Consider the following 14,623-nt stretch of genomic DNA (forward strand, 5'->3'; position numbering starts at 1 on the left):
ACTTCTAATTTTCTTCCAAGCATCCACATAGAAGAGAGGGACATGCAGAGAGAAATTTGTTCATGCTGTTCTACCAAACAGCTCACAAATGATTACTTGTTATTTGTAAGAATAAATATGTCGTTTCTAGTTTTTGTCATCATTTTCAAAATTGCACGAGAGAAGTTCGACAAGACTTGGTAGCAAATTGCATATAGAGTTGACAAGCAAATGACAATAGAACACCACCCATCCTGAGTTGCTATTTATAAAGATAAACAAAACATGTTATTTTTGGGAAAGGCTCCTCTAAAGTGAGCATCTCCCTAAATTGAGGAAGTGAGGGTTAATCCACATGTAGTAATTTAGTGGATTGGGATCTCTACAAATTAGATCAAATCAAGGGTGGATACACCCTCACTTTCTCACTTTAGACTGCTCCATTTTTTATTTGCCATCCTGAGCTATTTATCATCTACATGTTCAGTGCCAGCAAAACATCCATGACAAAGAGAAATAAACCATCACAACATACCATCTGCAATTAACTGCTTCACAAAGAATAATGTTATAAATGCTAAACACAGCCAATTGAAACAAACCTGTGATGGTAGTGCTAAAACTCTCTTGGCATATCCCACAAGAAGCTTCCCCTATCAAGTTCTTCATGTCACTATCAAAGGAAACAAAAAAAGAAGCTTCAAACAAAGTACTAGAATCCATCTCTAATATGTAAAGTGGAAGATTTCCTAAGTAATTCAAGAGATATTCATACGGCTAACATTTTGTAAGCATATTTACTCATACGAAAAAAGGCACACAATCCATACGGATAACTACGAAAAATGCTTACATGCGGCATTCGACACTGCTGCCATGATTGCAGAAGGGGCAGCTGAAGACAGTGTCAAGCTTATCCATTCGTTTCTTAGGAGGTGGCTTTGTTTTTGCCTTTCTCTTTCCCATAGCTCAAATCTGCTTTTGACTTAAATGTTTAAAGCATGGAATTGAAAACAATTCAGTCACCCTATTCCACAACAACTTCAAAAAATTTGATGCAATGGATCACCTTAAAAAACATTCCGAATTCAACACGGCAATTCACTCAAACACAATTTTTCTAAAATATATCTATGCTTAGTAATACTCACTGCTCTCCAAAAAATAGAAAGAATATATGAAAAAAAACCTAGAAGAATGATAAAATTGTGTTTCTTAACATTTTCGGTTAATAAAAAAATTTGAGGGGGAATAATTTTCAATCAGTGCATAAATTTCTCAAATTTCAGAATTTTATATCCCTTTTCTTGCACCACTTTCGTAAATTTTATGGGCAAAGCAGCAGTTAAATACTACAAATCAAAATTAAATTTTTTTCGCTACAGGAACAAAAAAACGGAAAAGGGTCGCAAAATCAAAATCTCTATGCACTTCTTGTTCAGAGCAGCAAGGTCGCAAAAAGGAAAAAAGAAAATCCAACGAAACTATAACAAAGAGGAAAGAAATATAGAGAGGATGTACCAGATCGAAGAAAAGCAAACCCTAAGAGAGAGAGAGAGAGAGAGAGAGAATAAAGGTATTGTTATAGAACAATTTTTCCAATGTTCTACTATGAAGAAATTGATACATTACAATTATGCAGTATTTTGGCCTCATATAGAAGTATTTATCTCAACAAAAAGATTGAAAAATATTTCTTATCTTCTTCCAAATATATGCTTACAATATACGAATTTCAAGATTTGATTTGATAAAAAATATATATGTGATTTTTTTAACAAGATATTTAAACACAAGGAGTTGTAAATTACATTTATTTATAACTTCAATTAAAAATATTGATAGTAAGTATCATTTTTGTTTTACCAAATTTCCAAACATCCACTTCGGTTAATATTACTATATCCATTTACTTTTAATTGATTTTAAGGTTATACACCAATGCCAACATCAACTTACTTAAAATATAATAAAAAAATGTTGATCTATTAATGTAAAGTTCGAATAATTCTCAAATATTGTAGGCTAATTATCAATTTAATTCATCATAATGACAATTGTTGAGAGATGCCAATACAATACAAAAAATATTACTTGGATGAAATGAGTGATAGTCTTGATTATATAATTTTTTTACGTGAAATATATTTATTTATAGTCAACTATTGTAATATTGACTAAATTTATCATTTATTATATATAATTTTATTTATTATATTACACGCCATCTTATTTTCTAAAAGAGATAAATAAAATATATTTTTTAAAAAACACTTAAAAAAACAAAAACATTAAAAAATAGGAATCTATATTTGGGCCAATAATAAAAACATAGTAAGAGGATCCATTTACGAAGTGATCCATTATGAACATAGATATTCCCAAAACATAACACAAGTTAAGGTTTCAGTGTTCTCTTTCTCTCTCTTCAATGGCTTCTTCACTTCCAAGCACCTCACTCTTCACCCCTCTCATTCCTCTTCGTCTAAAATCCAAATTCTTATCAACAACGAACCTTTCAATCCCCAAAGATTCAAACTTTATCATCTCTTGTTCTTCTTCGAAGTCCATTCCTCTCACAGAACAACAAGTGCTTCAAGCCATAGCTGAATCCAATGACAACACTCTCCCATGTGTTAGAATCTTTGAGAATGACTTGTCTCAGCTTACTCTCGTCGGAGCCGTTGATTTTGACCAGGCTTTGACGGCGGCGGCTGCTGACGGTGGTCAAGTTGCAACTGAACATGTGAATGCTGACTTGGATGCTATGGTTGTAGAAACCACTTTTCCTGGTTCTTCTGATAATCATAGCACGGTTTCAACTCGTTTGGTTAGTTCAATTTCATGTTCTTGTTCATTTTGTTCCCACTCAGTGATAATCCTTGATGTTTTTACCAACAAGGCCATGGTCTAGTAGTGTAAGACCCCACTGAATCTCCAAGTTCGAGGTTTCGATTACTGGGAGCGACACTTGTTGGGAGGGGCAGCCATGAACCCCGATTCCTTACCCAAAAAAGGTGAGGCGAAACCCTCGGTAGTACGAACACAAAAATAAATGATTTTTTTTTGTCTTTGTGAGACTACTTTTAGGGAACATTTGGTAAATAGCTTAGTTAAGTGATTATTCAGTTAGTTTTTTATATTTTTTATATTTTAGAATAAGGGAATGTTAACAAGAGGAAGAGGGAATCTGATATTGAAGAATGATATTTTCACACTTTGACAAGTTCTGGACCTTAATTTTCCAATTTCCTTCTTTTGTATTGATTAAACAATGCTCTTATAACAACCCTTTAAAATAAGCTATTAAAGTAACTTATTATCATTAGCTTATAACACCAAGTTGCATATAAGTTGATCAATCAGCGTATAAGCTACTTGTCGGTTTGGTAAATGAGTTTATTTCAATAAGCAACAAACTTATAAGATCATTTTGATAATAGAGTCCAGGCTGCAGCTGTGGGATATATTTGGTAGTCGGTTTTAGAAATGTTTGGTGCTAATTTATGTGCTATTTCTGAGGAGTAAAATTAGGAGCCTTTTGTTTTGACAGTTCTTACCTGCTAGGAAAGTTAAAGAAAAAGCCATGAAGCTCAGGAAGTCTTTCTCCAAAGATATATTTTCTGATAATCTATCCAGAGATATACTTTCTATGACCTTTAGGCAAGTAGTCTTGCAGCAGCTTTGGAACTTTGATCTGGTTGTCTTTCAACCGGGAGAAGAACGAAAAATGGAGGATCTTGAAAACCCAAGAGAGGTCCGATACCTTTTTCTTTCTTTTGAAACTTTGAGTTCTAATATCCTCGATACTTTTGTAAATTGTAATGTTATATTAAAATGTCTGTCATGCAGGTGGCCCCGATACTGATATGTTCGGTTCTTTTTATTCGTTTCATGTAAGCAGGTTCCTACATCTTTCACTCTCAGCTCATCCAGTGAATATCTTATCTCCATGATTGCAGAAGCTATTTGTGTCTCTGCTCTTCAAAGCACTGAAAGACAATTTCTTGATGATCTCCAAGGTGGTAATAGAAGTGGTTTCTTTCACTGGTTTCAGAAGACTGAAAAGATACAATCAAAAGATTCCCCTGTCATCTTGTACAAATTATTTGAAGATGAGGTAGTTGAAAATGCTAGGAGTCTATTGGATAAGTATAACTCAATGAAGGGTAGCTTCAAGCCTGTGAAAATAAAATCAGGGCATCGTTGGTGGAAGCCATCATGTCATGGAAAGTTAGATAAAATTGGTGGGTCTGATTTCAGTGCTTGGACAAATGAGTATCTACCTGCATATCGGTTGGAGATCGACTCCGAGATAATAGGAGATGCAAAAATTGGTGGCTTGAAGAAGTCTACAGAGAATAGGTGGGAAGTTCTTTTGACCCACTCTCAAATGGTACTTCATCTTTTCCTTTTGCAATAGCCTTTAGATTTTCATGTTATGTTTTGTTGTTAATTGTTAGGAGTCATGGCTCAGGCATTTTAGTAAACTTATTAGTGGACTTCAGTTTTGTCCTCAAATTCTCGAAACAAATAAAGTAAGAGAAGATAGTAAGACCGTAAAATCAAATTCTTGTTTATGAGTTGTGGGTGGTCTCTTTTTCACTTCATTAGATGCTAGAGCGTTAAATGATGGTCTGCCTTAACTACCGAAGAGTAGGTAATTGACCACGATAGATTGTGTTAAATGAGCCATAGGTAAGTACCGGTTTAAATGTGGGGCCACAGTAGGTTCTTTAAGCTTAGCTTGTCAAAACCATGATAACATAAACTTGACCTGAATTTTCTCTTTAAATTATTATTGTTAAAGGCCATTGGCAACAATTTATCACGAAGACAAAAAGAATGATGGGAATGGAAATAAGGGTTAACACATAAATATAGAAGAAGAAAGAAGAAAGAAGAATTAAGGGGTTGGCCAAGGAAGGAGTCAAAGACCAGTTAGTTCTGTGACAATTGACATCATTTGGTGATTAATGAATTACTTGTTGAAAAAGCAAAAGTGAAAAAGAGAAACACAGATAACTAAACTTTGTTTAGTCTTGAAAGTTTTTTTAAAAAGATTTCTGATATTTTCTGAAATATAAATTAAACCTGAAAAGTTTGGAAAACTTCTAAACTGATTTGGCCCTAAACTAGTTGTAATGTCTGTAGTTTGTTTGATAAGTTTGATTTGGTGCCTTCAGTTCAATATTTAGTGATCACACTGTTTACTTAGAATTTTGCTTATTGCTTATACTGGGGTAGCTGAGTGCACTGCATAAGGTCCGTCACCTGAAGTTATGGGCAACCGTGTCATCAATGTCCTGTCCCCACCTAATGAGACTAAGACTCGGTTGCTGTTGCTGTATCATCAGTGTCATGTATACAATTGATGTTTTTTCTATTATAAACATAACAAAATTGCAGGTTGCATTGGCAGAGACACTAGATATGTACTATGTGGATACTTATTCGCTACCTGATAAGAAATTATCCTCTGGTGTGCCGGCTAAACTTGCCAAAATGTATACTAAAAAGGTAATCAATTGTCTGTTTTTTGTTCTTTGAAACTTCCCTGAATTTAGCTTTTAAAAGTTTTCCTTAGCGTCCAATAAAAAGGTAGTCAAGCTTCTGTTGTCTGTTCTTTAAATCTTTACCTAAAATTAGCATTTAAAAACATAAAACACTTCATCACATGGAGTGATATAATATATGTGGGAACAATGTTTCAGTTCTCTTAGTGCAAGAGGAAGATGGAACTCTGTCATAAGGTATCTTTTTGTATCAAAAAATGTCTTCCAATATCTCCTTGTTGTTCAAGACCTTGATGCAAAAGCATATGTAGAGTATTTCAAATGTGAACATGATCAATGTTTTCCATTTTCAAAGGCATGACTGAATTCCTTTCTAGAAAAAGAACAGTGTAGAAATTTACCTTGTACCTAGTGCCTACTGGTGATGCTTGGATAAACAGAAAAGATATAGTTTTTCGGTACTCATATAAACACCGGAAGTAGGGACATAGACCCTTCTCATTGAATTGTTTCACTAGTAGTATTATGTCCTCATCAGTTGGTTTCTTTCAAATGACTGTTGAGTAGAGTGCATCGGTGATTAGCTGATTGGTTTGTATTTTTGTAGGGGAGCTCCTCTTTATCAAAACTGTTGTCAGTCACCCTTGCAAGTGGAATAATTCTTGTAGCAATTTCGCTCGGTCAAATATATTTGCGTCCCTTCTTCAAGGAAAGGAAACACTCGATAGAACATAGATCTCTACCATCATCTGAAGTAGAGACTGCCATGGATGACTTTTTGGATACAACAAAGGCATGCAGTCTGTCCTTTTTTATTGTAACCATATTACTTGTGCTTCCTTTGTTTAGCATTTCAGTCTTATAGCCATAGGTCTGTGTCAGTCTTATATGCACAATCATTTTTATGTTGGTCCTTGCTGTTTATTGTTGCCATTCATTGGAATTAAAGTGCAAGGACCAAATTGAAAATGATTATCAAATGCAGGATCAAATATATACTTTTTTAATCCCTATTTGTGGTAATCATTTTCACTTTGGTCCTTGTATTTTATGTGACAACCTCTATCAATTTGGTCTCATAAACTGTGTTATAGCAATAATAAATGGCTAGGGCCATTATCAAAACTAATTGTACTTTCAATTATATGCATAAAAAAAGAAATGTTGTTACCCTTCCTGTTTTTACTGTTTGTGTCCTGTTTTACTGTACCTTCTACTTCTGTCTGAGAAATGCTTCTTTTGGATTTTTTATGTGGCTAGTCGGATGAGTTTTGCTTGTTAACTGTTGCGAAGTTAAAAGACGCGTTCGGTTGGTCCGCTGACATTAAGGTGGAAGATGGTGTCGGTGCCTGGATTGGAAAATTGCCTGCTTACTTGACAGATGAAGGTGCTGATACTCTTTCTAGTTTAGAAAATATGGACGAAGATGCAAACGCATCCATGCTGGAGATTTCCAGTTACCAGGTACATCAGATTTTCGAAATATTCTAATTAACTGACTTCATCTCTGGCTTGCATTCATTTTTTGTTGACACATACATGACTAGTCATTAGGACATCTATTTCATGAACCCCTTCTGGATATGGATGAAAATTTGTTTTAGTTTGTATCATGTTTGGTTTGTATTCTTCAACATTGGATATTTATTCTCAAGCAAGTACAACTTATAATTAACCAGTGATATTTTTACACAACCCAAACCAAATAGATTGTATTAAAATTGTTTTTCAGTAAACACAACCAAACATAAAATTGATTATAGTATAGACAGTTATTGGAATAACTTAACTTTCACAGCTAATCCAAACACACTCTCATGGCATTCCCACATCTCTCGCAATTGGTTGAAATTTAGGTGGTTTTTTCGAGCGATGGGAAGATAGTTGGTTTTCAACCTTTGAGCAAGGTGGGGGTGCTTCATTGGGGTGCTAACCCTCTAGCAAGGGAGCTGTATGGAGGGAAAAAACTTTCACCAGGTAGGTTCTAATTGTTTATGATACCTTTATATTTTAGTATAAACTGTGACCGTAGCGAGTGTGAATTTCATGTGGGATTCGCGGGTCTCACATGAAATTCAGCTAATAATAAAAAGTGATGCTAGCATTTTTCATGGGGTTTTGTGATGCAGGTATTATTGAACCAGGACTGAAAATTCCACTTCCAAGAAAGATTGTTGTTGTAGAGTTGTTGATGTCAGACAACCCTGATGCCTATTTTGCTGTAGCCAGACCATCTATGTGACCCTTTTCAAGTTTTCTTGAGAGGCCCTTAGTAGTAGTAGTATGCAAGTTTCACCAATTAATCCAAATATTGATTTTAAGGTTATATTCCCCCAATTGGGATATTTTTAGGCATCAGTAGATATGCTTCCAGTTCATATCAGTTTTCAGGTTATATTGGAAAAGCTAAATAATTAACAAAAATGAAATGAAAAATCTCATTACCACAAAGAAATTCAGTATATTAGGTCTCAACCATTTATTGTTTTTCACTGTTATTTTTCAGAAAAATTATCTGTATGTGTGACACTGCCTTCGGGACAATTTAAGAAAGATTGAACAATATAATGCAGGTGCTCAACCTCAAACATTTGATTGTGAATGACTGGGCAAAGCCCAAACAAAGAACAAAGTAGGAACTACTAGTATTATAGACAAAATCCTATAAATAGATTGTAATAGTTGATTGTGAACTATCATGCAATTATCCTCTCTCATTTTCATTGGATGTTATTTCTAATATTCAACCTCTTAACATTTGATATAAATCCACTTAGAAAAAAAGCACATGTGCCATACATGAATTCTAGTAGGATGCTAAGGAAACTGCACCTATGCATTGCCTCCTTAATTCCTTATGATCAACCATGTTCATGAGTGTGAAACTCAACCTTTTATGCTGCAATGTATCCATTGCCTTAGGTCACCTAACCTCATATCTACATATATCCAACAAACTTGCTGAGAGTAGCCACTTGATTTCATTTTTAATGCCTAGAAATACTTACACACATTGTCACATTTCAATATACACCTTGAACTTATCTTTCATTCCCTTCTCAATACTACAATGGACCACACTAGGTCTGTCATTGAAGTTTCTCTCAGAGTTCATACCTTGTGGTGTTCTATGGTTTCACACATAGGTTACCAACATCAGCATGGCGGTTATGCATTACGGCTTTCCATTGATGTACAATTACTTTGCGTTGCCACTGTGGGGAAACTTGATAAGCCTAGAAAGAAAACTCCATGAAAAGCCATTTATAGAAGCTGATCTGGTAGACCCTATCACAACCTCATGATGTGAGAGAGTTCCCACTATCACAACAAAGATTATGGCAAAGGCATTTCATTTCGGGAGCAGCACCAGCTCTGATGCTGTTATTTCCAAAACTTGCAGAGGAATCGAAGATTTTGAAAACCAAATGAGAAAGAAAGTACTTTTGGCAGGACCATTTTTGCCAGAGCTACCAGCATCAACATTGGAAGAAAAATGGGTGACTTGGCTAGGAATTTTCAAACCTAAAACAATGATTTTTGAATTGAGTGATCTATTTCAGGAACTGTTATTGGGTTTTGAACTTACAGGAATGCCTTTTCTAGCTGCCTTGTAACTCATTGTGGGTCTGGCTTATTAACTGATGCCATGGTACATGAGTACCAATCGGTACTGCTGCCCCATGCAGGAGATCAATTTATTAATGCAAGAATAATGACTGGAGATTTGAAAGCAGGTGTAGAGGTTAAGAAAAGTGAAGATGGACTATTTACCAGGGAAGCTGTGCGCGAGGCTATGACAGCCGCAATTAACAATGATAGTGAAGTGGGACAGGTGGTGAGATTCAATCATGGTAAATGGAGGGAGTTCTTGCTCAGCAAGGGGCTAGAAAACTCTGATGTGGATGATTTGGTTCAGAAGTTGTGTAGTGTCCTCAAACCTTGATTCATAAAATCTTAAATATCATGAAAGCATTTATGTATGAGGAGTGAACATAAATTGACCATAATCACATAGGTATAGCTGAATGTGACTTTTTTTGGAGGGATAAGCTGAATGTGACAGGAGAGTACACTAAAATCAGATTCTACGGCTGGAAAGTTTATCCTGTTCATTACACACAACATTTCTACTTTTCTCATATCTCAACTATAGGATAGTGTGTTTACAAGTAAAATAAACGGCTACAAATACAGAAAGCTTTGCAGAACAAACAAAAAACATTGGATGTGGTTATTCAGTTTAACGTACTTATTTGATCCTTCAACATAAATAGTCCCAGTCTCATTTCTCTCTCTATCTGCTATATCAAAAAGTGCTAATGAAGAACTCCAACTTTAATCGAAAAAATCCACAAGAAAAAGTCAACTTCCAAAGGCATCAATTAAGATGAATTGAAAAAGCAAATATTACAGCAGTTCAACTAGACAAACTGAATGCTATGAAAACCTACTTCAGAGTGTCACCAATTCCCTAGTTATTTTCCATGTACTTGCATGAAATAAATAAGCGAACCTCCCTCAAGTTGTCGAACAAGTCATTTTTTCTCTTCGGTGTCTTGACTTTCAAGCCCAAAACGACGCTTGAATTTGGCAATCTGTCCTAAACTCTCAGCCATTTGACGCTTTGCCCGGAAATGGTAGACTTTCCCAACAGGGTGTATCTTTGTCATCATGACATGCATCAATCTACCTGTTTGTGTAACATAGGATATCCACTGCTTCTGTGGGTGCACTCCTTTCTTCATATCCTGCAAATTTTACAACCACAATCAAACTCATCATCACCACACACACATTTCAGCAAACAGTTGGCATGCAACAAAAAAAATCCAGTTTTAAATTAAAAAACCAATGAAATAAAAATAATATAACAAAATTTTGAGTGAGAAATTTGAAGGCAGAAACTTTGCAACATTATTTCCTCTATTTCAAGTCAAAATTACAAATTGTACAAAAGGAAGAAACTTTGCAACATTATTTCCCCTTTTTCAAGTCAATTTCATCAAATTGAAAGTATCAGTATGAACAAGATGAAAATTGTGTACACTTACTGAAAGCAATCTTCGGATTTAGTCTCAGTGAAGAATTCAATTGCTAGGTCTTGATTCACTGGTGGAAGTAGATTTTAGGTTTATGTTTCCGTCGAATGTAATGCGTTGTCGTTTACAATAGAAAGAAAATACGTCGTCGTTTAACTATGGTGATAATGAATAACTACGTATTTGGGCCTATCGGGCCCACTTCCGGCCCAAATATTCAGACCAATAGGAATTTTAGAAAAAAGAGAAAAAAACGTCGATTCCAAATTCAACCATCGAAATTACTATGGAGTTAGGGTTTTTGGAATATTGATAAAGGATTCAAATTTCGGAATAAAAGTGGAAGCCCTTTTCCTTCCCTATTGCTAACTATTAATCTCACATTCTCACATCAGAAATTGGTCGCAGAAAAACGAGAATTTCATCATTATCGTTTGGGTGTAATTGTTGAATTGGATTACGATGGGAAGAGGAAAATTCAAGAGCAAGCCCACCGGTCGCCGCCAATTCTCCACCCCAGAAGATATGCGTAAGAATGATTCGTCAACCCTTATCCCCTTTTCGATTTTCCATTTGCAATTCTCATTTTTTGCTTCTGGGTATGCTTTGTTTGTGGCAAAATATGATTTTGAGCTAAAATTGATTTTTTTATCTCTCCTTAACTCTTTGTAATGATATAATGTTTCTTTTAGTTTTATTGAAGCAATATAATGGTTGTTGCAGCATGTTTATTGTTAATGAGTGAGATTTGTTGTAATTGTTAGATCTGAAGATATCTTGTTATTTGAATTGAACTATTGAATTCAGATTAGTGTTCTTAGCTGCATATGTTGTGTAATTAATTTTTTAAGTTTTGTGCTTTATATTGGGATTTTTTTACTAAAGCTAGAAGCTGCACTACAATTGCAATAGACTTGAGTCAAGAGAGTAGAAGAAAAGGAAAAATAATGTAATTTTTTTTTTGTGGAAACTGAGAAGTGGTAACCTAATGATATTGTTGAGATTGTCACTTTGTTGTATAAGGTTTTTGTGAGTTTTATTTTGGATACCCCAAAGGAGAAAATTGGTCTCTCGTTGTAGATATCTCTGTAATGTTTGTGAGTTTAATTGAGATGTGAAAACAAAAGAGAACTTGAGTTACCTGTTTTATGGATACAATTAAGTGTGAAAGCAAAGTGATATGAAAGCACTTCTAAACAGCTTAATTAAACACCAGTTGTTAGTGTCTACAAAATGTATAATATGAAAGCACTTCTGAAAACTTATTGTTTCTTTTGACTGCTGCAGTTGCTGGAACATCAAACCGTCCTCGAACATTTAGACAGGTTTTCTTATGCATGCCTTATTTCTCCTCCTCATGCTCTTCTCTCTCTCTCTCTCTCTCTCTCTCTTTGTCGCACACACATGACACATATGATCACTTATTGTCATGTCTCCCATTTTCTTTATATCTTTTACAAATCAATTTTATTTTACCTTGTCATTTTGCTTTGCAACCAATTAGAAAGAAGCTGAGCATGAAGTGGAAGAAAATGAGGAAACATCTGGGGACGAATCTGGAGAAGAATCTGAAGAAGAAACTTCAGTTAGTATCTCACAGTGATTACCAGTATAGATGGATTGCTATTTTTTCTTCCGTGCATGTTGGGATGAAATTGACTGTCTCGTTGACATGTAATATATGCAGAAAAATAAAGGAACCCAGGGGATTATTGAGATTGAAAATCCTAACTTGGTGAAGACGAAAAACATGAAAGTTAGAGATGTTGATGTGAGTTCAACTTTCCATTTTTGGTCCTTACAGGGACGTCTTTTTCATAATTTAAATGTATGGGAAGAATTAGTTTGACATCATTTTAATAATTTAATCATATGGGAAGAATAATGCTGTTTTCTTATCGGTGCAGGTTGGAAAAACAACTGAGCTTTCTAGGCGTGAAAGGTTTGCTACTTCTCATTTGTTGTTGTTTAAAGGGGTTGTATAATCATGCACTTAAAGAGGGTATTGCTTATTTATTGTTAAGCGGGATCAGAACATCCTTTTTTATCTAATTAGGTAAAATATTGAAGGTGAAGGTTCTGTATTAACATGTTTTCTGGAAGTCTCTGAACTTTCCCACCTGTTTACAGAGAGGAGATAGAGAAACAGAGAGCTCATGAGCGCTATATGAGGCTGCAAGAGCAAGGAAAAACAGAACAAGCAAGGAAAGATTTAGGTACCGCAGCTCTTGAAATAGTGTCTATAGTTATGCGGTTTTTGTACATCTTTTTTTGTTCCCTCTATGTTTGGTACTATTTATCATATGTCAACTATTTAATGCTACCATGCTTTGGCCGGAGAAATGACAAGTATTGTAGTCTTCAAATTACATTTGTTATACAGGGCTTACATTTCCTTATGATTTATGTTTTATTTCTTCGTCATGCTGCAGATCGATTAGCTCTTATCCGTCAGCAGAGGGCAGATGCTGCTAAAAAGCGAGAAGAAGAGAAAGCTGGTAAGTTCTAAATGCTGTTTGTTTTGCTTTCTCTATCCTGATATTGAAAAGCTTGAAACTGATGATTAAATCCTTTTCAGCCAAAGAGCAGAAGAAAGCCGAAGCACGCAAGTGAATTTCTTGGATGCTTTTCATGTGGCCTAGTTTTACTCCAGTTACTTGGAGGACTCTATGCTCTCACTAAGCTTCAACATTATGTCAATTTAGCATTATAAATTATAATAACATTCCTACTTGGTGACATTTAATACCATTCCTCCTTTTTTAGCAACTTGAATGCATCCTAATTATCATTCCTATTTCTAAAACTATTGGCCATAGTTTTGGTATCTCCACAGAGTAATTCTATCTAGCTAGCTTTTCCTTGTGATTGCTATATGTTAATGTGACTTTGGTTCAATTAATTATAGGATTTGCTTTGAAATTGTTTTCATGATAACGTGAGATGGACTCAATTAATTCTTGGATTTCTTGTTAATCTCTAATTCTTTTATATAAATTATTTTCATTAAGGTTCATTGCATCTTCACTCTCTAATCTTTTTAAAGAAGTATATATTATTTTGATAAGTTAATCTATTTTATATGCTGTAAATTATAAACAAATTTCTAACCAACAAGTGTGCTTGTAAGATTTGAATTAGTAGGTGTATAAGTGACATAGTAAATGATGGGAATTATGTTTATATCAAAGCTTTAAGTTATAAATCCAAAGCTAATTTAGCTCATAATAATTTCCTAGCTTGTTCAAATACCCTTCAAGAAACAGCCATTTGTTCATTTAACAAGTTGTAGCATCAATGTGTTATAGATTTGGAGTTTAGGGAAAAGGATAATAATGAAATGAAATGTGGTTTATTTAAATCATATTCATACAAAGTTTGTATGTGAACATAAATATTAATGTCAAGATTATTGTTCAATACACTTTCCTCATTTTAATTGAATCAAAGAACATGACTGTTTCTATCACAAGTCATGGTTAACCAATCAACTTTTGAATAAGAAAGTGATTCTTGAAGAGGACCAATTTGCAGCAACATCAATATTAAACAAAGGGCCACTTGCAACAAGGTTCATATTATACCATCACTCACAAAAGTTAGCATTCCTTTTTTTCTTCCACGAAATGTTAAATATGAATGTTGGATAATACAGTAACAATGTACATATATTTTTTTCCTTAGTTTTATATTGATCAAATTTAACCCCTGAATATCACTCTTCAAAACCAAGAAACTTAATAAAAGTTGAACTTTTTGACATCTAAACCAATATATATATTAGTATTTCCTGAGGTTATTTCACCTAGTACTACATATATGTTTCCTTCACCAACTTGCTCAAATACAAAGATCAGAAACTATTTAATGCCTGTCTAAACAACTAAACAATTATCTAAAGGCTTTTGACTTCTCAAATAAATAAATAAAAGTGAAAAGTTTTGTTTATTCTGCATAGGCAATTTGAGACTACCTCATTCACAATTTGGTATTACAATATCTGAAGGTTGAGCTTTGGACCATATTATTATATTTAGTTCTATATACATGGTTTTATAGACGTGCACTCTCTAATTGTGCCACATA

At 34.4% G+C, this 14,623-nt stretch overlaps 3 protein-coding genes and 1 long non-coding RNA gene across 8 annotated transcripts in view; 2 read left to right on the forward strand and 2 right to left on the reverse strand.

Moving 5' to 3' along the window:
• Positions 1 to 1,607, reverse strand: part of LOC109328866 (transcription elongation factor 1 homolog) — a 2,288-nt gene extending 681 nt beyond the window's left edge. The window contains exons 1-3 of one of the 3 annotated variants that reach the window (XM_019562487.1): positions 1,501 to 1,607; positions 833 to 954; positions 582 to 652 (exon numbers count right to left, since the gene is read on the reverse strand). In XM_019562487.1, coding sequence (XP_019418032.1) covers positions 582 to 652; positions 833 to 945 — 184 coding nt within the window. In that variant the 5' untranslated portion in view covers positions 946 to 954; positions 1,501 to 1,607. Of the gene's footprint in view, positions 1 to 581; positions 653 to 832; positions 965 to 1,500 lie in introns of all 3 variants that reach the window. The other 2 variants (XM_019562488.1, XM_019562489.1) reach the window with 2 other exon arrangements.
• LOC109330247 lies at positions 2,367 to 7,945 on the forward strand. 2 transcript variants are annotated; one of them, XM_019564359.1, is made up of 8 exons: positions 2,367 to 2,809; positions 3,533 to 3,736; positions 3,884 to 4,375; positions 5,389 to 5,499; positions 6,103 to 6,288; positions 6,756 to 6,959; positions 7,352 to 7,472; positions 7,622 to 7,945. In XM_019564359.1, the coding sequence occupies exons 1-8, from the start codon at positions 2,411 to 2,413 to the stop codon at positions 7,735 to 7,737; spliced, it is 1,833 nt and encodes a 610-aa protein (XP_019419904.1). In that variant the 5' UTR covers positions 2,367 to 2,410; the 3' UTR covers positions 7,738 to 7,945. The 2 variants fall into 2 exon arrangements, with proteins under 2 accessions (XP_019419904.1, XP_019419905.1); XM_019564360.1 differs by having other exon boundaries at positions 7,625 to 7,945.
• LOC109330266 lies at positions 9,611 to 10,669 on the reverse strand. The gene is made up of 2 exons (XR_002105650.1): positions 10,550 to 10,669; positions 9,611 to 10,246 (listed from the first exon to the last, which is right to left on the reverse strand). It is a non-coding gene; the product is annotated as an uncharacterized LOC109330266 (long non-coding RNA).
• On the forward strand, positions 10,863 to 13,463 carry LOC109330265 (28 kDa heat- and acid-stable phosphoprotein-like). 2 transcript variants are annotated; one of them, XM_019564398.1, is made up of 9 exons: positions 10,904 to 10,922; positions 10,953 to 11,066; positions 11,825 to 11,862; positions 12,042 to 12,122; positions 12,225 to 12,308; positions 12,445 to 12,479; positions 12,668 to 12,753; positions 12,970 to 13,035; positions 13,116 to 13,463. In XM_019564398.1, the coding sequence occupies exons 2-9, from the start codon at positions 11,000 to 11,002 to the stop codon at positions 13,148 to 13,150; spliced, it is 492 nt and encodes a 163-aa protein (XP_019419943.1). In that variant the 5' UTR covers positions 10,904 to 10,922; positions 10,953 to 10,999; the 3' UTR covers positions 13,151 to 13,463. The 2 variants fall into 2 exon arrangements, with proteins under 2 accessions (XP_019419942.1, XP_019419943.1); XM_019564397.1 differs by having other exon boundaries at positions 10,863 to 11,066.

Source organism: Lupinus angustifolius, chromosome LG16 (assembly GCF_001865875.1).
Source record: "Lupinus angustifolius cultivar Tanjil chromosome LG16, LupAngTanjil_v1.0, whole genome shotgun sequence".
Classification (NCBI taxonomy): Eukaryota; Viridiplantae; Streptophyta; class Magnoliopsida; order Fabales; family Fabaceae; genus Lupinus; species Lupinus angustifolius.